Source organism: Onychostoma macrolepis, chromosome 07, assembly GCF_012432095.1.
Source record: "Onychostoma macrolepis isolate SWU-2019 chromosome 07, ASM1243209v1, whole genome shotgun sequence".
In the NCBI taxonomy this organism is placed as follows: Eukaryota; Metazoa; Chordata; class Actinopteri; order Cypriniformes; family Cyprinidae; genus Onychostoma; species Onychostoma macrolepis.
In genome coordinates, this window is record NC_081161.1 from 10,266,462 (window position 1) to 10,290,354 (window position 23,893).

Below are 23,893 nucleotides of genomic sequence, written 5' to 3' on the forward strand. Positions count from 1 at the left end.
CTTTTTTTTTTTTTTTAAAAATGGCCAAACATACCACTGCAAACTAAATAACTGTCTCTCTTTACTGAAAATACAGACTGGTATTATTTCAATATTTTATTCATAACTAAAAGAAAAGATAACAACAACATTTCACATTTTATTATGAAATAAATATTAAAAACAAAACTATGTAGTTCAAAATTGAGAAACATAGAAACTACCAAAATTATTACAATAGGTATTATGTAATTAGGAAAAACTTGTGTTCTTGAGGGGAAAGCAAAAATATATACATTTAAGGCATCATTCATTTGGCAATCTGTTAATATGCTGCATATGAAAATAATTATTCCTAATATTAAGGCTTTATAAATGTCTTTGTTTTACTTACTGAGGTTAACTGCAGGCAAGCAAAAATAGTATTACAAACACAAATATTACACAAGATACTAATGATGTATAAAAAGAATAAGAACAATTGATCAAAAGATTAAAAAAAAAAAAAAAATCATTTTATCAGTCAATCTGTCTTAAAAATAGATATTAATGCATATTATTTATTTTATTTTATTTTTTACAGGAATATGACTTTCTTTCATTGAAATACATAAGAATATATAATTTTGGAGCTGCTGTTTTCTATACAGCTAAAGGTTTCCATGGGTGGAAAACATGAGGGATATTTACATACCATTGAGTAACAAATTAATTTTTTCCACTTTCTCTGTAGATCCATTGACTACCATACATTATCATTCAAATGACCTATACTGACTCAAACATGTTTGTTTGTTTTTTTATTCACATACGATTGAAAATCTCTCATTGGTGCTTTCACTCTCATCCAGTGTCCTTTGGTGTTACTACTATTCAAACTTGCCACTGTGCAACTTGATGCACCATATTTGACAGTATCTTTTATTTATATATATATATATATAGAAAAGAGCAGCTCTGATATTTACCAACATATAAAATATCCCTCTGTTTTCGATAGATGAAAGAAAGTCTTGTGGGTTTAGAATGATGGTTATAAGTAAATGTCAATTTATGAATATAAATTTATTTTTTGGGTGAATTATTCTTCCTGTGTACCCAACATGCTCAGCAAACCTCTGTATTGGTCATCAGCTAAAATAATCCCTCAAGAAAATGACGCATGGTTTATGAACAAGGCATCTCTTTTTGCACCATGTCTAATCAGTATGCACTAACACACGGTCCCTCCCTCCAGTTGGTGCTTTCACAATGTGAGCCATTTGCACACTGGCCCACAGTAAGCACCTGTCACATCAGCATGTTGAAATAGTTCACTGATTCCATGAAGGAAAGGAAAAAGACGGTGCGCGCAGTCTCTTTTTGACATTGATGACCTTTACACTGATCACTGGGGAATAGATAGAGCCCTCCATTTATCTACAATATCAATAATGTAATCCGCCCCTCATCATTACATCATGAGCACTCTCTCATATTGAAGATGGGACATTTGATTTGCATGGAGTTTTGAAGGATATGCATGAATGAGAGTATCCGAACATATTGAACAAAAGAATCAGTCTGGTGCCTAACGTGGGTCGTACATGTTAGCCAGTTTTTTAAACCGTGGTCCCCAGTCATTGAGGTAGTCATAGTCCTGGTCACCGTCTGAGCCCATGGAAGCGATAGAGCTAAGGCTGCCTGCTACCGACCCATCGCCCTCATAGTCATAGATCAGAGCTGTATCGTATGGTGGAACGTTAGGGTCATTGTCAGCAGCATCCAGCCCCTGTTGAGGTGAAGCAGAAAAAGGGAGACAAAAAAGTGCATTTGATTTTCATTGGTAATTGCATAGCAAAGTTTGGTTTTTATCAGAATATGTGTATAATCATTACATTTTAAGGGTCATATAAAGTTATATATTTGCCTTTGATTCAGTTCTTGGAAAAAAAAAAAAAGTGTAATTTACTGATTTAGCTGTTGAATTTTTAAATATCAATTCCAGACTTAGAGTAAAAATAGCACTTATTGAGGAATAGTAATGATAAATAACTAATATTTTGCCAGTATTACTTCTTATTTAGGACTGCGGATAATAGATAAATATACTGAAATATGCTTGCCGTGGTCTCCCAATGTCTTGAAAATCCAACTAACCTTTTCAATGTAAATGCTAAGGAAATCTGAAAATTACCCACAAATATTCAAGAATGATTCTTAATTCTTATAAAAAAAAGAGCTCACTTACAACATTGATGAAATTTTCTATATCGGTTGGGTCTCCAGGGGGTTTGCGTGGATATGTAGGAGAAGGTAGGTTATGGGGTGCGTCTTTCCTTAGAGGTTGTTTTCCTCTGGGCAGGCCGCAGTCTTGTGGGAAAAATGAGGCTGGGGCAGGGACACTATCAGTTGGGTTCCTCAGAAAATCAATATTAAATGCATCCTGTAGGAGAGAAACAGCTTTAGGTATTTCAGAAAGTTTAACATTTCACCTCAAAGTAGAAAAAATCCAACAAACATTCAACTTTATTATAATTTGCTGAACGAGTACAATGAAAACACAAGGATTTTGCAAGCATTTAATGTGGGACAGGAGGCCCTATACATCTGTCCAGTCTATCAATCACTGTAGGATGCATGTGTCATATGGGGGAAATCCCCAGGATAAATCAAAGTCTTTGACTCGGACAGGAGCAAAGTTCAATGCTCATCCCATGAAGAATGGAATACCACTGCTTACTGCGTATGAGCTCACAACACCATCTAGGCATATAAATTAGCGAGCAGTGTCTATTTTAGAAAAAAAAAGGGTTTTTATTTTAATCCTGCTTTGTGAAAAAATGTCTTTGGTGTGCTGTGTTGTTTACTATTCATTTTGAAAAATGTAGAAGGTCATATGATTATTCTGCAGTACAGTATATACAGAATTGGTGCATACTGTGCAAAGTGCACATACTGCATATAAATCATAGTATTTTCTTCCTTTAAGTTACTCTCCACATCTGCTCCTGTCTATTATGTTGCATGATCTCTGCATAATATATTTTATATATTCTAAAAATTACTACATCTTAAATGTATTAAATTTAGTGTCATTGCTCTTACCTCATCCTCTTCTCCTCCTCCCTGCTCATCATAGTGAAAGACATTGTCTCGGATGTCATCATCAGACGCTCCGACCAGCAGACCTCCTCCTTTTCTAATGTTCTGCCTTGTGCAGCCCTTCACCGCCACAGCAAGAACAATCAGAACTGAAAACAACAAGCTTTATTAGAACAAATTTCAAGTATATCTACTACAGCTTATGCATGTTCACATAAATATAGTGTTTACTTACACAAAAGAAGAGCAATGCATCCCATAATAATCATAAGGGCAATGAAGCTTATTCCCATTTTGGTTCCAAAGATGGCTGCGGTGTAGCTCTTGCAGTCACCGAAACTATCACAGGGACACACAGTCACGTTGACCAGAGCATTAGAGGAAAGGGAAGGGGAGCCAGAGTCCGATACGACCACAGGAATAGAGAATTGCCCTTTCTCTATGTCTATCAGTGGCTGGAGAACCGCATGGGTCTCTGGTAATGTACATGTAAAGAGACAGAACCAGAAACAAGGGGTCTTAGAAATCATAGTACACTCTGTGAAATCTGTTTTTAAAGCAAGGGTAGCCACCCAGCCTGCTCCTATTGGTCTACCTATCCTCCTGCTGACTTAACTTCCAACCTTTCTTCGACACACCTGCCTGTTATTTTCCAAGTAATCCTGAGCACTTTTATTAGCTTCAAATATTTTTGATTATGGTTGGAGGATGGTAGCCCTCAAGGAGCCAGAGTTTTACTCCAACCCTATTCAAATACATCTTAACAAGCCTCCCAAGAGCAGGGTTAGCTACAATTGAGGTCCACTTTCCTGCCGAGTTTTGCTCCAACCCTACTCATATAAATATTACAAGCTAATCAAGGTTAGAACTGCTAGAAAGTAAAAGGCAGGTGAGTTTGATCAAGGTTAGTGCTAAATTCTCCACGATGACCACCCTTTCTCTAAAGCAGTGGTTCTCAACTCTGGCCCTTGTGGTCCACTTTGCTGCAGAGTTTAGATCCAACCTTGATCAGACTCACCTGCCTTTCTAGTAATCCTGAACATCAGCTTGTTCAGGTGTGTTTGATTAAGGTTTTCTCTAAATATGAAGTGCAATCTAATACTTAAAATGCAGCAGTCTTCTTAACTTACTTGATCAGCAAGCTTCAACAAGTAGGTAAAATCAGTAAAACAACATCTAGACAAGTACCATACCAGCATAACCCAGTCTGTTTCCACTCATGGCTTCTTAGCTACCTTGATTATCCAAGACTTACTTGGTTAATTAAGATCAACCTTGATTGACCAGTTCCACCTGAAAGACCATGCTGGTTAACTGGCTTTACCAGCTCACTATGGCTATTCTGGTGCAGCAGGTATACCTGCACTAAACCAGCACCCAGATCAACCAGGACCAGCATGGACTTTCATACTAATCTAAGCTGTTTTTTAGCAGGGTACAAAGATATAAAAATTAAATGCATGTCTAATGTTTTACCATTAAGAGTTATGATGGTCCAGTTGGCAGCCACATTTTGATCAGCAATGTGAAAAGTGAAGGGGTCAGCTTGAGGGGACATGTCTTCATCCACAGCACTAAGCAGAAGGCCCAGTTTATCTCTGTCCCGATCACTGCACACTGTCCCACTCAAGGGTATAAGCACTGGTGGATAATCATTGGTCTCCCACAGATATACCTCCAGTGTAGCTGTTGCAGAGATGCCATCAGCGTCTGGAAAGAGAGTTATCATATGATTACCATTTTTATTAAAACAAAGGCATTTTGTGACGGCATAGTCACAGTATCAAATATTTTATTCTGCTGTTATTATTTTGGTCTTCAGGTCTGAGGTGCTCACCCTGATCTATGACTTTCACAATAGCAGAGTAAATGTTGTTTCTGACGTGGGGAGACCGGATGTTGAAGGATCTCCTGGCTGTGATTTGTCCAGTTGCATGGTTGATTGCAAGCCAACTCTCAGGATCCTGAATGATTTCAAACCTGACCAAAAAAATCACAATCTTAAGTAGGCCACTACTACACATAAAATTTAGAACATACAGTGCACAAGGATTAATGTATGTAAGCTTTGCCTTGTGAAAAAGAAGAGCACTTATTACAGAATTAATATACTGTAATATATTTTAGTGTGAAATGTTTTTGGGACAATTAACTGCATGTTACTTACGACTAAACTAAAATATATTCATATTTTAAAATGATATTAAATAAAATTAGTTAAACTTGAGAGTGCTCTTAACCCATGAAAAGTAGTACTTAAAGTGCATATTTGCATCTACTTCATAATAACTGCTATTGTCTTTGAAATATGGTTAAAGTGCTGTTGAGTATTTACAAACTTATTTTTCAAAGTTGTAAATAAAGATTTTGGGGGTACATTTTACAAGAAAGTTTCAGTCTTTATACGTTTCTACTTTCTAATTTCATGTTTGATTTAGCATGTTACTTGCTATTTCTTTGCAATTAATAGTGAAATTTATGAGCAATTTCTGAGTGAAAATGTTTGCTACACCAATTTTTTTAAATGTATTTTAATGTATATTTAAATACATTTAATGTATCCTAAAATATACTTAAATGTAGTTTCTAATGAAGCTTGTATGTCATGAATTTAAATGCATTCTTAATTGCACATTTGTAATTACAAATGTGGTATTTAAAATATATTAACATTAAACGTAATATCAAATATCACACTACAGTTAAAATTATTTGTGCGAGTTGTTTATTTGTGTTGAGTTAATAATAACATGCATCAATCAATCAATCAATCAATCAAAGAGTAGGTTAAGCTCAAGGGTTTTGCACATGGTTGCTTGATAAGAATGCTGTTCCAGGACTAACAAAGGATGTTGATCCAAAAGCATCTCCTACATAGCTTCATTGTGCTGTGCAGAATAAAAGTGTGTGTGGAATGATGGTACAGATAAGTGAGGCTCACCTTAGCTTGGCATTATCTGGATCATAAGCAATATCTGAGACCAGGACAGTACCGGGAACAATGGACTCTGCAACAGTCACTTTAATGGGGTTTTTATAAAAGATTGGGGCCTCGTTCTCATTCATCACTCTGACGGTGACTGTAGCACTGTGTATTTGTTCGTATGGGGCTTTAAGCCTGACTTCATTCTCTGCTTTGACAATGAGCTGATACTCTGCCTGGGATTCATAGTCTAGCGGCTGCAAGAGAGTAGAGACACTGCATTTGAAATGTATGTACAATTATAAGAAATATAATCACAGTTATGGTTGATGAGAAAGTGAGGATGGAACCTCTTTAAATGGAACCTCAAATCCTTAAAGGGTTACTTCACCCCAAAATGAAAAAAGATTTACCCCCATGTCATTCCAAACTTGTAAAAGGGGGGTTTGTGACTGTCCCATTGACTGCCAAACAATTAACACTGTCAAGGCCCAGAAAAGTATGAAAGACATTGTCAAAATAGTCCATCTACCATCAGTGGTTCAACTGTAATTTTACGAAGCTACGAGAAGATAATAGGACAGTCACAAGCCTCCCGGTTCTCATTCAAAATATCTTAAATTGTGTTTTCCGAAGACGAACGAAGCTTTTACGAGTTTGGAACGACATGGGGGTAAGTGATCAATGACAAAATTTTCTTTTTGGGGTGGAATAACCCTTTAAATGTTGCTCATTTTTAGTTCATGTTGCTCATATTTAGATTGCATTTAATTTTTTCATTTGTAGTTAAATGTTTTAATAATGTTGTTTTTTACTTTTTTTAATATTATACATTGATGTACATTACAAGGTTGAATGATGAATACTTGACCTTAAAGTCCCCATAAAATCAGAACTGAAGTTTAATCTGAATATGTTAACCTTAAGGTTTCATATTAAATGGGAAAAGCTTGGTTTGCCAGCGAGACTGGCCAGTAACTGATTTTGACAGTCCCATGGCCGCTGTCTTTAATTTACCACATTTGTTGAAGTAATCTCACCTTAACCACAGAAATGATGCCTTGGTTGGAAACTGGGTCTGTGCGGATGTCAAAGTGCCCTGAAGGATTTACAATCTTGTACTTAATCTTCCAGTTATCTCCACCTTTCTGGTCCTTATCTGTCGCATTGACCCTGCCCAACTCTGCGATGTACTTGTTCTCCATTGCAAACATGTTGTACTGCAGTCACAGAATTGGATCAAGAACTCAGAAAACAATGATCAAGTGAACATCGCAGACTGTGCATGTTTTCAATTGGTGTTGTGTTGTTACATACCATGGTAGGATGGAATTTCGGAGCATGGTTGTTAATGTCAGAGATGTGAATGATAGCACGACCGGTGGAGGTTAGGCCCATTCCAGACATGTCAGCCACCTGCAGAGTCAGCCTGAAGGACTGCACCACCTGACAACACATTAGGGTATGTTACTGCTTTCTTTGTTCAGACTTTGAAATGAATATTTTGGTCTATGCTGTTTATTTCTGAGACACAAAATAACCCACATCTCTGTCTAATCCCACATCTCGAGTGTAGATTGCTCCAGTTTTGTTGTTAATACCAAACATGGTCTTGTTGATGCCGTGAGGAGGGATACTCTCTTGCCCAATGATGGAGTAGCTCAGAGCTGCGTTTTCTGTCATTGGATCATCAGAATCTATCGCTGTAACCTGCATCACTGAAGTCCCTGATGACAGAAAACCACACAACACAATTATGATACTTACGTTTGTGCATGTGTAGTCTGACTGCCTGACATAAAGGGATAGTTCACTAAAAAAATATATGGTGACCCTGAGTGCCAAGTTCCAAAAAGGGCAAAGGAAGTACCAGAAGGTACTATAAAAGGGATCTGTATGACTTGTGTAATGTATTCCAAGTTTTCTAAATCAATAGATGGCTTTGTGTGAGGAATAGAACAAAATCTAAGCTGTTACTTACAAAAACAGTCATGTCCTCCTTATGAGGTCATGATATATTTATGATATGCAAGTTTATCTTTGTTTGCTTACAACCAGAAATACAGTGCACTCGACACAAACGAAGAAGAAGACATTGTGCGTAAACTTAATTGATTCTTGCATGTATTTTGAACATGCAATGTGGAACATGGAATAGAACAGCCTAGACATTTTGCTAAATAATGTAATTTGAGAAGAAGAAAGAAAAACATACATGGTTCAATGAAACTTAAGGTGATTTATATCATTTAAATTTTTGGATGAACTATTCATTGCATCGATGTGACCGTGTTTTCTTCTTTTATATCAAATGTTTATTTTATTTCTTAAAATAATTTTTGAAATGCTGTGGTACATGCATATCTTACCTGGAACAGAGAATTCTGGGATAGTGCCGACAAACTCCTTCTGGGTAAATTCAGGCCTGTGGTCATTCTGATCTAAAACGTAGATTTCAATGGTGGTGGGACTTTCCAGTCTCTCTCCACTTGGGGAGAGTGCAAAAGCTTTGAGCTGAGGACATTATACATATAAGATATTCAGATTTATGACATAATTCATGAAGTTTCAGCTTTGAATCTCTTATCTGTGAGCTCTACAGTGGGGTTCATAAGTCTGAGACCATACTGTAAATGTGGAAATGCAGTATCAGAATTTTGACAAATTCGAAAGAAAGAAATCTCATGACATAAAATGAGTAAAAAAATAATTGATATTGTTCTGCACTATTTCTTGGTCACAATTGTTCAGTTTGATAAAAATGCAATAGAAACATCCTATTTTTGTTTCCCTCTGTACGTGACTTCATTATAAAAACACAATTCCAACAAGCACGTTTACCTTAAAACTCTTGTGTTTTTCCCTGTCTAGTGGCATTTTGCTCTTGATCCATCCTGTTGTTTCATCAATTTCAAAGAGGCCTTTGGGGTCCTGGTCAACCCCGGGTCCCTCCAGCATGTATATCACCTCCCCGGTGAAAATCTTGTCTGATTTGATCTGTGAGAGTGGACATGGAACGTGTTACAGCCGTATGGTAAACAGCTTATATCTACTCATAGAGTGTGAGGATATGTTTCACGTTTTACCAGATATTTACTGTGTGTGTATTACACATAGGGCCTTGCTAATTCTCTTAATTTGCTGTGTTGCATATATTATAAAAATGTTGTTCTTTGTGATATTTTTGTAGTTGTTCTAAACCAGAATTATTGTATATGGCGAATAAAGTACAAATTATGTCGTTGGATAGTTATATTCATGAAAATACATCACCTCTTTAAATAGCTTCAATTAGTATACTCTAATAGTCAACTCCGAAAATGTTATTTTTATTTTATTATTATTTTTCAGATCTATGCTGAGCAACTAATGGTGGGCTGTTTGTTTACCTGGACCAGATCTTCAGGGACCTGCTTGCTGTTTTCTGATACTCGGATTGGTGGAATGATCCAGTCTCTCTTGACCCTGACCTGTGGACCTGCACTCCTGTGTCTCCATGGGTACAGCACAGCTGGGTTCAGATCGCTCCGTGTTACCTGACTGCTGCTGCTGACCTGCAACAAAACACATGGAGCAGTTATTTATAATCTGGATGCTCTTCAGTGACATGCACACAATCCACCACAGTCTTTCTGCATCTGAATAATTTCTGTGGCACTAATGTCACTAAATTGCAAAAATAATGGCCCTGCTGGCTGAGGTCACGAAAAGCAATCGTTCTCCATTGAGGACTCAAAAGTACCTCTGTATTCTGACTTAAGTATTTTGCAAGCCTTTTATACTGTTATACATTCATTTACCCATTAATCAATAAATGATGCATTTTAATTTGATTGAATCCCTTGTGTAAAAGAAGCGCTTAATTACATTGAAGGTGCACTTCTGATCCACTTTCGATTTCAATTTACTTTGATGTAGACCTACACTTATTTTGACGTAAAATACTGTACTTTTAACTTTAGTGTATTATTGATATTGCATTTAAAAGTTAAAATATCGTTTAATGTCATTACGATTATAATTGACCATAATAATATATTTTAAATGACTATAAACGCTTGTCATTCTACAGTACACTTTAACCATATCTTAAAGACAATAGAAGTAATTATGAAATTACATATGCAGATGTAATTAAGTCCTACTTGAGTGGGTCAAAAACTATTTGCATTTAATATAAATACTTTTTCAGGTAATTATAAATAACATGCAGTCAAGTGTCTTAAAACATTACATTCAGTAAATTCTTTCAAAGGATATTATTTGCATAATTTTAAGAAAAAGTATGATTTAAAGTGTTACAAGGGTAGGTACTTTCGGTCTCACAACCCTGCATTTCTACCATAAACCTCTAGGGGTCTATTGCAGGAAATCCTGACAACCATATTAATTTGGATTACTATAAATCCTTGTTTGCATATGTTAATATTGTCATTTTATTGTACAACTGCAATTCTGACACTTTTTCCAGCTTCAAAGTGCTTTCACAAAGCGTGTGGAGCTGATATCTTTCATGGCGTCTCTAATGTGGAATCCAGTGTGCTTTGAAGGCCTGTGGGGGTGGTTTGAACTTAACTTGCATTTCTTTTTTTCTCTCTCGCCTCATTTTTTCTTTCAGAAACATAAACACGATCATATACTGAGGTCTAATGACTGCACTGATATGTTCAGCCAAAATAAAGGGCTCTTCCAACACTCCCCCCTCTCTCACACACACACACACACACTCATGCAGCTGTTTAGCAGGGAAACAGGCTCAGTTTTCGCCACCCAAGGCCTGTCACTCTGGAACACACTCTCTTTTGCCTGCACCTGACTGAGGTCAGAGGTCAGCTGCTAAACGTGCTTTAGTGACAAAATTCCACACACGGTGACAGAATTCTCACATACACTGACACAATGTGTGTCAAACAGTGAAAAATTCTCACTGTGGACCAAGTCTGATTTATGAAACTACAAGAACTATGCAACCGTAGTCATTTTCCAAAGATAAATGCAAGGAGAAGTAACACTGTTTATGGCTTTGAGTAATAAGCTAAAATTAACTGTTTGCCACACCTGTCACTGGTATGTAATTAAAATTTACCAGCCATAAATACCTCTATTAATACTACATCAATGAAAGTATATTTTGCTTTGTTTTATTATATTTAGGATACCCTTGTGAAAAAGAAGTGCGCTTAAATACTCACTTGTACTTCAAATCATAAAAGTATACATTTTTTAAAAAGTTTAACGCACTTTGTAAAAATGTCAAAGTAAAAGTTTTAATGCAACGTACATTATAAATCATGTTTTAATAATATTTTATTGTGAAGAAATACACTTATTTTGGTGTTGATGACATGATGTGCAAAGGACATGAATTACTTGATTATGATTTAAACTATAGTGTGTTTTTCATCATTACATTTAAAATTATTATATTTTAAATGTTCTAAATTGCAACTTCATCATTACTATTGTGTAATTACAAATATAATTAAATGATATCCAGGTTTCAGCAGAAATGACATTTATATTTTATATTTTAGTTTACCATAAATGCTTGTCAGGTTAACCATATTTCAAAGACACTAGAAGTAATTATGACATTACATATAACAATATACTTCAGACATACTTAAGTGGGTCAAAAAGTAATCTAAAGTTCAACTAATTGCTTAATAGAATTAACATTTCCATTAAATTGCTATTAACATGGGATTAAGTGTCCAAAAATATTCAGTTTGTACTCAAGTATATTCTTTTGAAGTATATTATTTACATAAGTATGCTTATTTTTTAAAAGTATGCTGAAGTGCACTTCCTTTTCACAATGGTATTTTATTTCAAATTATTATTAATTGATTAATGATTTATTTCCCCCAAATTTGAAAAGTATCGTTTTGTACATTCAGTTGTACTATGTTGCAATTCCTAAAAAAAGTTATTAATAAACTGGCCAGTACTCACCAAAGGCAATTCTTTTTTGTGCATTTGGCGCTCTGTAAGTGTTAATGTTGGACCCCGTATAACAAATTTGAGGAACAAAAGACTAAGAAGACCACATTTAAAAATGCAATAATAATTCATCACCATATAAAAATCTTAAATAGCAGCGACGGCTGTCATAGTTCTTTGATTTCCTCATGGGCGCAGCGGTGGAACTGTTTCCTGAAGGCATGCCTCTGAGCAGCCCATGCAGAATGCTGGACATCACAGGTATGCACAGACCCTGCTAGAGTGCACTAATCTTAGAGCAGCCTGAATTCTCCATTCTGCTAGTGTAGTACTACATTACATTCAGTCTAAGGTGTTTACTCTTGTATTTTAGGACTCCCAAACAACAGTCACATTTTTTGACTATATGAACATTTTTAAACAAATACACATGCAAATGTTTACATGAAAAGACAAGTTAGGTGAATTCAGTTCAGTTCAAATTAGTGATAGATCTGTATCGTTCAATCTGGTAACCAATATTTAGCTATTTTGCAACTATCGGTATTAATACCTTTATAGAAATGGTCCCTTCCAAAAATCATGGTCAATCCCTTTTCAAATATTTTGTTTGTGAATTTTGTGATAATATTGCCAAATATTTTAATTTCCATTTATTTTAAGCATTATTGTGTATGTTTAAGTGTCATAATTTCTATTATAAATATTAACATAATATCAGCAGCAGAAATCTGGATACATGGCGAGTTGGATATTCGAGTTTCAGTTGACTTCAGTTGAGTTGTTGGGATTCAGTCCCCAAGATCAAAGTGCGTGTTGGTGGGAAGTCAGTATTCTGGGTGGCAATTACAGGAGGTCTCTTGATCTCTTTAACAGAGCTGCACATTTGGTTACTTCTCTTATCATTTACCCAGGGTCTGCTTATGTACTTCATCACCTCATTTAGGACATGGATTAGTGCTTTCTTCTCTGAACTTCCTAGACTGTCCACCTGGAAAGATTAAACATTTGTTTCTCCTACAGAGAATGGAATTAAATGGAGTGTACATGGGCATAGCTTTCTTCTCAGAAAAAGGCCCCAGTAATCTCACTTCTCTCTCCTTAAAATCTCAACAATCAGTTCAGATTTACCCAAATATTAAAGGCTGCGAATCAAATCTGATTTACTTTAATATGAACTCAAATTTGCACGTTTGCTTTTCGTAAGGAATTTTTAAAATACAACTTTGGGAGAAATACTTAAGTGAGATCTCCATGATGTCTCATGAGCAATGTGAGCTGTATGTGAAAACATTTGCTCAAGGGAAGCACTAATCTGTCACAGGGCTGAAAATACTCTACTGTCTGAACCAAATACTAATACCCCCAGAGACAGCAGGTGCCCACCACAGGCAACCCCCAACCTCTCATTCAGTTATCTGCCAAAACATAGCCTAGACTTATTTCATGATATGAAGGTCCGAGGAAGTGTAATCATTTTGGGCCTTTTAGTACTCTGGGGGGGAAAAATCCACAGTTGTTGCTCTCTGGGTCACATTTAACCCAGTTTAGCTCTACTTTTACCAGAGTAAGGCATTCCTAAAGCTCCACTGACATATGGCAGGGTCAGCTGGTCCGAACCATGGCACTGATGGTGCAGGCGTGACTAACAGAATGAGATATGCTACATTTCTGAGGAGGAGAACAAACTAAGCGAGTGTGGAACACATTAGGCCTACGCATGTGTGTCCAACAGAGTTTTGAACTAGTTTTAGTGCTTTTTTGAGTTATATTCATGAATGTCTAAATAGTTGAGAACAATGAATTATGCATTTTTTAAAGATAAATAAATTTAAATATGTATATAAAATTCAAATTATCTTTGTGGATAAAAGCCAGCATGTACATATAAACCTCATAATTCTTGGATGAATGGTATGATTAGATCCCAAATTTGGCATTTTGTTTATCTTTGCTAACTGGTGTGTAGATGTGTGATCCTGTGTGTGTCTCAGAGACAGTAAGGGTTGGAAGGGTCACACAGGTGGCCACGTTCTGTCATGTCATTCCAAGTCCAGTAAGTGCCTTGTGTCCAAGGTCACCCCTTTCTTTCTTTCGGAGCTAAAATATACTTTAATGTCATTTCTATGGAAACTTGACATGTATTTAAGTAATGTGTACTTACACAATTGTAATAATGATGTTGCAATTTAATACAATTGAAATATATTTAAAATGTCCTGTTAAAAACACTCTAAAGTTAAAATAAATATCAAGTACTCTGCATGTGTTTTAGTTTAGTCAACACATCTAAATAAGTGCACTTCTTTAAAGCATGATAAAAGATTATTGAAACAATAATTTAAATGTACTTCAAAGTAAAACTTTTAATTTGACATTATTAAAAATTGCACTACTTAAAAGTGTACTTAAGTTTGTTAAATGTCCTTTATTTCATTTATATTATATTATCTGCAAGTACAGTTTTTTAAAAATATACTTTTAAGATTTGAAGTATAGCCTACTACAAGGGAACATTCAATACAATAAAGTAGCATACACTTTCTTTCTTTCTTTCCTTCTTTCTTTCTTTCTAAGAACTGATCCTGCTGTCAGCCAGGATCATGTCAGTAATGGAACCTTCATAACCAGGCCATGCTGTCATGTCATGCTAATTTAAACAGGCAGTGACAATAATAATGTTCAATTAACACTGTCCCATCTTGGTTTCCTAATCTAGAATTACGGTAAACAAGGAAGGCGCAGCAGTAGACATATATATTTAATATTAACTGGTATCAGAATGTCTGCGACTAACAGAAACCCAAAGTTGCCACTTAAGCCGCTTTTCCACCGAAATTACCTGGAACAATTTGTCCCAGGAATTTATTTTACCCCAGACCTGTTGATGTCTGCGTTTCCATGGCGGTCTAAAGTACCGAGAAGATTAGGCAAATAGTCTGGTGACATATGTCTGCGCGCATTTCTCAATACAAAGTAGGCCTAAGCAAATTTCGGACTTGCGTCCTCGGTAGTTCTGACTTCGCGAGCTCGACTCAGGAGTGTGAAATCCCGCGGACGGGTCGACGCAAGTCCGGTAATTCTGCAATGAGCAGGGTTACTTGACAACATCAGTCAGCTCGCCTCGGAGACTGCAATTTTCCTCACTGTATTTACAATAGGAAAAAATATGAAATAAAACACCCCTCTTTTCGTTTTCATTTAAACATATTAATATAGCCGCGGAAATGTAGTTCAGGGAATGTACATTACAATGAAACGAAATATTATATCAAACAGCACTGCCTCTTTTCACATATTAGAATAATAGAATAAAGACCAAAGATTACCTGTTAGATTTACCCAAAGCGAATTATATCACTATACCAGCGAATTATATCACTACAGAGACTATCAGAGCCAGCGGCAAATGTCAGAAGGACTAGCCGAGGTTATGCTCCTCTCGTCGGGATACATGAGCACTGAGCGCCCGGTGATCGCGTGGAGCTCATGTCTCTGAAATCGGCGAAGCACATTTTCAAATAGGCGCTGTCTTTAAATAAACTGCAGATTTGAGTTTTAAACAACTACATTAATGAAATACTTTTAAAAATACATTTCATGACACAATAACAGTAATATATATTTTTTAAATTATGCGAATATGGTGGTTGACATACAGTGAACTCAACCAATCAGCATGCTTAGCGCCCAAGTCCCGCCCCCGAAAGTTCCGGACCTTTGAAAAAGTACTACCTCGCAAGCAGGGACTTTCTGAGGGGCAAATTTGTACCCAGAACTTTATTTAGATCCGGGTTGCTGCAGTGGAAACACACTGAGTACCGGCCCAAAGTCCCTAGTTCCTGGGTAAAGTTCATGCAGTGAAAAAGGGGCTTTAGACTGACTATCACCAGCTGGACTGGTGCATGAACTCAACACTGGCTGCTTTATTAACAAATTTTTCGCTCATTGGATGGCCTGGGAGCGTTGGCCTCCTATTTCCGCAGCCAAGATTACTATGTGAGACAAATGTGGTTGAGTCTACATCTGGTAACAGCTGCGCACCGACATATCAAGACCACACCACCAGAGGCATGTGTGAATCTCAATGCACCCCAGTATACTCTCAGTGAGACATAAGCCTCTCCTGGGACATGAGCTTTGGGAATTCCTAGCAAGATCTAGTTATCTTACATGAAATACATGAACTATTACCAATGTGTCCAGAGCCATAAAAAGCCACAAATCACCAGCACTGATAAACAGAATTAAAGAAAAGAAATTTATCAGACAATGATTTGGAGGAAACTTACAAATCCAACATTAGCATGCACTGGCATTGCATGTGCTGATATTTTCTTGCCCCATGATACGTAATGTATTGCACATTCTCTCTGTATTGTTACATCAGTTGTGGAAAGGAAACACATTAAATGTACATATGGTAGAATTGTTTATCACAGAATTACACCAATAGAAAAATACTAATCATATCTCAAAGATTTAGTCTCTGAATTCATTTTCCTCCTTAGTGTAATATACTAGTAAAATTTCAGAAGAAGTCTTAATGTTTTAAGGTGTGGCAAGATTTCAAAAGAGATTTGAATATGACAGAAAGACTAAATTATCTGAGATACCCACATTCATTTTTATAGCTCTATACTTTTCATGTATTGTCCGTCTATTTAGATTTCTCCTAAAGAACTTTAGGCAAAAAGGTTGAGACAAAGCTAAGCCTTAAATGAAACACATCTGAAAACAGAACGGGTTAATGCTAATTGCTAATGCTTTGGAAAAGTTGGATTAAATCAAAAGGCCAAAGTACCTTTAAACATGAAGCCTAAGTAACTTTGAAGCAATTGTTCTTGAATTGCTCATAAATAACATGGCGGCCACTAGCAACATTTCTCCTGTTTATGTGTAGCATGATGAAAGCTTGCCCATGAGGGCAACTACAGGACAAATCTCTCATTTTAGAATCTGTGTCCCATTGCAAATCTAAACAGTTCTGATCAGTGATTGTGGCGAATATTTACGGCAGTGTGACTTTGTTTGCATTCTCATTCGTTGTCTTCATGATTACACTAGTGACAGACCAAAGGGGGCCTTGAAACGTAACGTCAAACGAGGTTAAAACCAGCTGTATTTCTCTTATTATTATTCATTATCTGTCATCATTCAATTTATCAGAAATGACGCGTGTTTAGATCATTCATTTCCACCAACAATATAATACATCTGACGGCTAGTAAAGTTCAGCCAGTTGAAGACAAAGTTAACAATCAATTACCAAACACTATACCACTAAAGATGATTTTAGCAGATGTGCCCCAAGGTCAAAACTGTAACCACTTCTTAAACACAAGAATAAAGTACTCCAACAAGATAAACTAACGCTAATCAAATTACACAGGATTGCTAAAAAAAATAAAGCACAATGCAAGTCCACAACTGCTGTCTATTGCAAACCATACAGTAGCTTCACTTTTGTTTGAGGTTTCTAGCATTTGATTGTGTTGAGCAAATCATGTTATAATTATCAAAGACAATGTCGACAATCTACAGCAAACGTTTGGGGAAAAAATATTTGAGGTTCATAAAAGTGGTCATTGAGTTTTAATTTGAGAAGGTACCACATATCTAAACATTAAATAAAATATATGATATAAAACATAAAAACCATTGTAAAATGCAGATAAACACACTTCTAATTCTGTATTACGTGTCAGGTTGCCTTTGTGCAGCCTAATTAGGCTAATTAATGATATTATTTAGTGAATAATTATGCATTATTCAATGATTATTATATATAAATATACACTGAAAAAATTGAGTAAATTTGACAGACACTTCCCAAATTAAACTAAACGTGACATTTTGAAGTAGAAAAAGTGAAATATTATTTTCTTTTTAAATGTGCTCCTATTATCCTTGTTTTATTTATTTATTTGTTTCTTCATAATGTCAAAAAATAATTTACAGTGTGATTTTGACTGTGCCTATGACCCCTATTACTAATGGAAAAAAAAATGTTTTTGAATAGTAACCTCACAGGGCTTATTGCTGGATTGTATCATATCTTTTAATATTACATTAACACCGAGATATTTTACTGTGCAACTTAGAGTTCACTGAGCCTGAAGTTCAAATATATTAATCAATTAATAAATAAAGCTCAACTCACCTGACACACAACGGCCAGCAGTGCACCCAGGACCGCCACAGCCTTCATCATCTGGCTTTTGATCCTTACTGTACACAATACACCACTGCCAAATGATAAAACACTGGAGACTTGGACTACAGTGTCCAAGCAAAATTTGCAATGAGGCAGAGACACAGGCGTCTCCAGGCTACTAGAAGCTCTTGCTCCTCGTCTCTCAGTCTGGGTTGTCTGTGCAGGGTGGTTGAGTGACAGCACATGTGTGCAGGGCCGCCTGAAGAGGCTGAGATCCCAGCCCCCACAACACTCTCCCGTGGCATGGACACACCCCACAACGTCTAGGTTCGAAAATCCATGATCCATTCAGTGACAATTATATACCTCCAATGAAGAGAACATATAGAACAGAACACTGAAGGAGGACACATAATATCCATCCTAAACAGTAAACAACATGAAAATCGGTGCTCGAATAGTAAACATTTTCCAATGATTTTTTTTTTCTTTTTTTTCAAGGCAGTCTTTATTAGCCTACACTTCCATCAAGAACGTTTAAAATTTATGGAACTTTTTTAAAGGCACAAAATAGTTCTTTTGTGGCATAGTGGTGAAAACCCTTTTTGGAACCTTTATTTTTAAGAGTGTACCTGCACTGAAAAAAACTAAACAAAAACAAATTAAATGTTATTTATTTAAAGTACCTTTTTATGTTCGACTATTTGAAAATTACGATTTCTACTTTAAACCTTCATTCGGTTTTGGGCAAAAACAACAACAACACCACATGCAGAATAAATTTAAAAAATGTTTTTGTTTTTTTTAAATAAACAATTTTGTTAAAATCGTATTTTCACTTAACACTAGTGATGAAGTGCATACTAGCTAGTTTTACTCACTCCGGAATTATTATTATTATTAATTTTTATTTTTGTTAATTTTTGTAGGTTTTATTTATTTATTTATTGTTTGTTTGTTTGTTTGTTAGTACATAACAGAAACTATTATTCATATTTTAAAAATAAGTTGTCTTTATAGTAAGCACACTAAATTTAACATTGACTACCAAAAGTGTTTTTTTGGTGAAAATTCAATTTTTATATTATAGATTATTTAGCTTTTGTTTATAGAGATATTATGAAAGATATTATATTGACCATATTAAGTAGCATGGCATGCCTTATGTCTAAGGAAATATATTAAGTAACATGGGAAAACACAGATTTATTATATCATATTATTTCAGATCTATCAAAATTGCATTTCTCTTGTAAACATGATTTCTTTGCTTTCAGTATAATTTATAATGTATAATGTGAACTCCACTCAGGAGTATAAGACACAGTGGTGAAGTCAAAAGTGTGTGTTTTCACACCACCAGTGACATCTTTTAGTGGGTATTATAGATATGCTGTACTGCCGTGACCTTTCATTGGTTCTAGGTGTCAGTCTGCCCATCTGCAAACTGCTCCACTCAAACACCCATGACCACTGGACATGTTTGTGCTAACATCAAACTAAGTGACTGGTCATGTGATACCATAAAGATCTTCAGCCTGCATTCCACATGCATGTCCACATACAGGTTACGTTCCTCTTGCAGATGGAGAAGATTGCAAGGCCCCTACTCTCACTATCATCTCACTAAGGTTCATATGACTCAGATGTTTTAGCACTCAGTGCCGGTCATACAAACACATATGCTCAAATACATCTTCCATATGAGCTCGGACTGCATGCCAGCATGCCATGTCAGAAGTAACAACTCCAGTGTTGTGTGCTATAAGAATGAAGCAGTTGAGACAAAGTGCAACTGTAATGAGGCAGCTCTGACATACTTAACTGTTTCAAACTCAAACAATTTAGAGCAATACCTTAAACTCAACGCAGTAAAAATAGATCACTCCTGTTATAATCAAAAAAGCTGTCAATATTGCAAGTAGCTCTGTAGTTTAAAGATTTCCATTTTTATTACTGTGAAGCTGTGTTGAAACAATCCGCAATGTACAAGGCACTATAAATAAGGTGACACCTCTAGAAATGCAATGAAAATGATTTGGAAACCAGTTCAAGACTTTTCTTGACAAATCAACATTAAATCATTTCAAATAACAATAATTTAGCCCCCACAGTGTTGCTTTAAATTACTGAGCAATCAATACATCTTAAAGGGATAGTTCATTGAAAAATAAAAATTCTGTTCCAAAATGTTATTCCAAACCCGTAAGACCTTCGTTCAACTTTGGAACACAAATTAAGATTTTGTTTAATGAAATCCAAGAGCTTTCTGACCCTCCAGACAGCAAAGCAACTGAAACGTTTTATACTTTGTGTGCGCTTGCGTCATGGTATTCTTGTGAATGGTGGTGGAGACTGACCCAAAAGTGAAGAAATCGTTGAATAAAGTCATTATTTTTGTTTTCTTTGCGCACAAAAAGTATTCCTGTAGCTTCATAACATTATGGTTGAACGACTGATGTCACATGGACTATTTTAACAATGTCTTTACTACATTTCTAGACCTTGAACGTGTTAGTTGTCTATGCAGGGTCAGAAAGCTCTTGGATTTCATCAAAAATATCTTAATTTGTGTTTCGAGGATGAACAAAGGTCTTACGGGTTTTGAAAGACATCAGGATGAGTAATTAATGACATCATTTTAATTTTTGGGTAAACTAACCCTTTAAAGCATTAATAGTTTGCCCCAAAATGACATTTTTTACTCAAGTGAAAGCATTTACTCAAGTTGCTCTAAACCTGTATGAACACAAAAGGAAATATTTTAAATAATCTTGGCAACCAAACAGTTGACAGTTAGCCATTGACTTCCATAGCTTTTTTTATTTTTTTAACCTTTTGGTTACCAACTTCCTTCAAAATATCTTCTTTTGTGGTCAACAGAAGGAAGAATCTCATACAGATTTGGACCAACTTGAGGGTGAGTAAACGATGACAGAATTTAATTTTTTTTGGGTGAACTATCCCTTTAAATTGATTGTTATGTTAATACTATTGTTATAATTGCCCAGGCAACATGGATAATTGCATGATGTGGTATTGTCAGTGGCTGGATCGTTATGTATATAAAAGCACAGGGCTGGTAAAACAAGAATTGGAAAAGTGTAATTGAATAGGAACTGTATGTTGTAGTGTGATGCTTGTCCCGCTCATCTTACATGCATGTCACTGCTGGTGCTTTGATGCTGTAAGACGGGGTAGATCCGTTCCTGTTTTGATTGGACACTCAGGCTCTAGACCTCTGGCCTCCAGATTGTTTTTCTTTGCTCGTTGTTTTTCCCGCTCTGTAGCAATTGAAATATGACAGCTGGGGGTAGGCGTGCAGTCCAGAATGTTTCCAAATTTTTCATGAATGCATGGTTAGTGTCCTAGTAGTCAGAGTGTATAGCAGATATGCATGTATGTATGAGTTTCCACTGTTGGCGAAATATTTGGAGAAATACAAATGACGTATGCAGAATTTGTTGTTTACGTTCAGCATGCGTGCACTGTCTACTGAACGTAATCAACGCTCTTTACGTTCAGTAGCGCACGCGTATGCTGAACATAAACAACGCTGATTACATTAATTACGTTCTGGGGTACTCTCCAAAATGGCGAAACTATTGTCGCATGAACTATTTTACCAATGTCCTTGCTACGTTTCTGTGTGTTGATCGTGGTAATATCGTTGCTGTCTATGGAGCTCTCAGATTCCATCACAAATATCTTAATTTGTGTTCCGAAGATGAACGGAGGTCTTACGGGTTTGGAACGACATGAGGGTGAGTAATTAATGACGGAATTTTCATTTTTGGTTGAATTAACCCTTTAAAGTTTAGGATTTTCCTAATTTAATATTAATTTAAGTTACTACAAAGTAACTACACATTTTCTAAGTTGTAAACAGAAAGAAAATACAATTTCAGTCTTTCTAAATTGTAACTAGATAGAAAATGCTATTTCATTTGCAAAATTTACTAGCAATTGTTTTAAAGCATATCCTACAGCAGTGTATTTTTAAAATCATATACACTCATATGCGCTGAAGACTCCTGTTAAATTAAAACCTAATAAACACTGTGAATAGAGCATTTCTATGAAGATTTTGTCAGTTTAAGTCCAAGAAGCCGTATTAAGCAGGGCAAATAAAAATGAGTGTATAGCAAAATTTGGTTACTTACTGCATATAAGAAATAAGGCAACTGCAAGAAAACTGATAAGGTTGTAGTATGCTAGAAATGGGTGGTTTGTCAACTAAGTGAGCAAATATGTGTAGTGTGTGTGTGTGTGTTGAGGGATGAATGTACAGCACCTGTCTCTGTCACACTGGGCAGCAGCTGGCAGGAGCCGGTCTGTTCCTTCATCCACACAAAACCACCCTTCACTTCAGAGAGAGAGAGAGAGAGAGAGACGTCTCTGCTGCCCATTGCTGACTCGACTGTCTCTAAATACTGGTTCCCACACTCTTTTTGTCTCTTCTAAAGATTGGTTCCACACATTTCTTGGACACAGCAGATTTTCTTATTAATCATGTTTTCCTCTCTACACTCTCAGAAATAAAGGTACAAAAGCTGTCACTGGGGAAGTACCTTTTCAAAAGGTACATGTTTGTACCTAAAAGGTCCATTTTGGTACCTTAAAGGTACATATTAGTACTTAAAGTGTACATATTTGAAGTTAATAGGTACAAAAGTGTACCTTTTGAAAAGGTACCGCCCCAGTGACAGCTTTTGTACCTTTATTTCTGAGAGAGTATGGACTGCCCACAGATGCCAATGAATTTGCAATGCTGAATATATAGAAATGTTAAAAGGTCAGTGATGTTCTTAATTTATGGGAGCCAACATCTATGCACATACAAGATCGAAATAAATTGTTTGCGTATGCATACTACAGCATTTACTTAATTATCTGAACAGCATCTAAAAGCTGTTTTCTCCTCACGCTGCTTATAATGGCGCCCTCTGCAGGTGTAGGTATGGTAACAGCTGCTGTTTTTCTATCTAAGCCTCCCTTTGTCATTGTTCTTTGAATATATGAAAAAAAAAAAAAAAACAGTAATGAAAAGTCATTAAACCCAAAATGTCAAATGAACCCAAGCAAAGTGGATGAGTCTTGTTTCACCCCGAAGGAGTTTATTTTCTGATAAAGTCAAATATTACAATATTTCCAGAGTTCCCTAATATACTTTTTTTTTTTTTTTTTTTTCCAGCTGGTTTAGTTATGGCATTCATAATCATTGTTGATATGTTAGGATGAATTCAGGTAAAGTGGGCTGTTTAAGCTTGATTGTATTGTGCTCAATGGGCTTTGATTCTCAGAGCATAACAATGGTATCTAATTAAAGGAACACTATTTCTTTAAATGATAAAACAGTTTTGGCTGGTGCAATATGACCCTGGTGATTGTGGCCAAGTCCATCTCATCATGAAAGCTAGCAAAGACATTTCACTTTCAGATTTTCATTTCTAACTTATAAGGCTTCTCACTAAATGTAAACAAATTTGTGACAGTCCTTGTATTATTTGTTACTGCAGACAACATGGATTAAAATGCAAAAAATACATTTAAGTAAGGTGGTTAAATATTACGAGCCCTCTATTGTGGAATGTGTTACTGTAAAAAGTGGGCCACCTCGAACCTTCACTGTAACTACTCACATTTATTAAATAAATGGACATTCAATTATTATTTTGTTAGTGATGTTTTTTGTGATGTTTTTTGTGATTTTTTTTGTTGTTTAGAAAACAGAGATGAGTGTGCAGCACTGATCTATATAATTCTATTACAATAATATTTCAGCTGCTTACACAAATTTTCAAAAC

The 23,893-nt window shown here is 35.9% G+C and overlaps 1 protein-coding gene and 1 long non-coding RNA gene across 3 annotated transcripts; one reads left to right on the forward strand and one right to left on the reverse strand.

Moving 5' to 3' along the window:
* Window positions 1–235: 235 nt before the first annotated feature.
* Window positions 236–18,247, reverse strand: cdh15 (cadherin 15, type 1, M-cadherin (myotubule)). Its single transcript, XM_058783482.1, has 14 exons — window positions 18,093–18,247; window positions 9,376–9,540; window positions 8,828–8,983; window positions 8,356–8,500; window positions 7,532–7,713; window positions 7,304–7,432; window positions 7,027–7,206; window positions 6,005–6,243; window positions 4,901–5,043; window positions 4,540–4,773; window positions 3,299–3,538; window positions 3,067–3,212; window positions 2,210–2,404; window positions 236–1,750 (listed from the first exon to the last, which is right to left on the reverse strand). The coding sequence occupies exons 1-14, from the start codon at window positions 18,141–18,143 to the stop codon at window positions 1,550–1,552; spliced, it is 2,406 nt and encodes an 801-aa protein (XP_058639465.1). The 5' UTR covers window positions 18,144–18,247; the 3' UTR covers window positions 236–1,549.
* On the forward strand, window positions 4,179–9,477 carry LOC131544954 (uncharacterized). Of its 2 annotated transcripts, none has more exons than XR_009272276.1 (4): window positions 4,179–4,218; window positions 7,312–7,448; window positions 8,858–9,020; window positions 9,338–9,477. It is a non-coding gene; the product is annotated as an uncharacterized LOC131544954 (long non-coding RNA). The 2 variants fall into 2 exon arrangements; XR_009272277.1 differs by having other exon boundaries at window positions 4,182–4,214.
* Window positions 18,248–23,893: the final 5,646 nt, after the last annotated feature.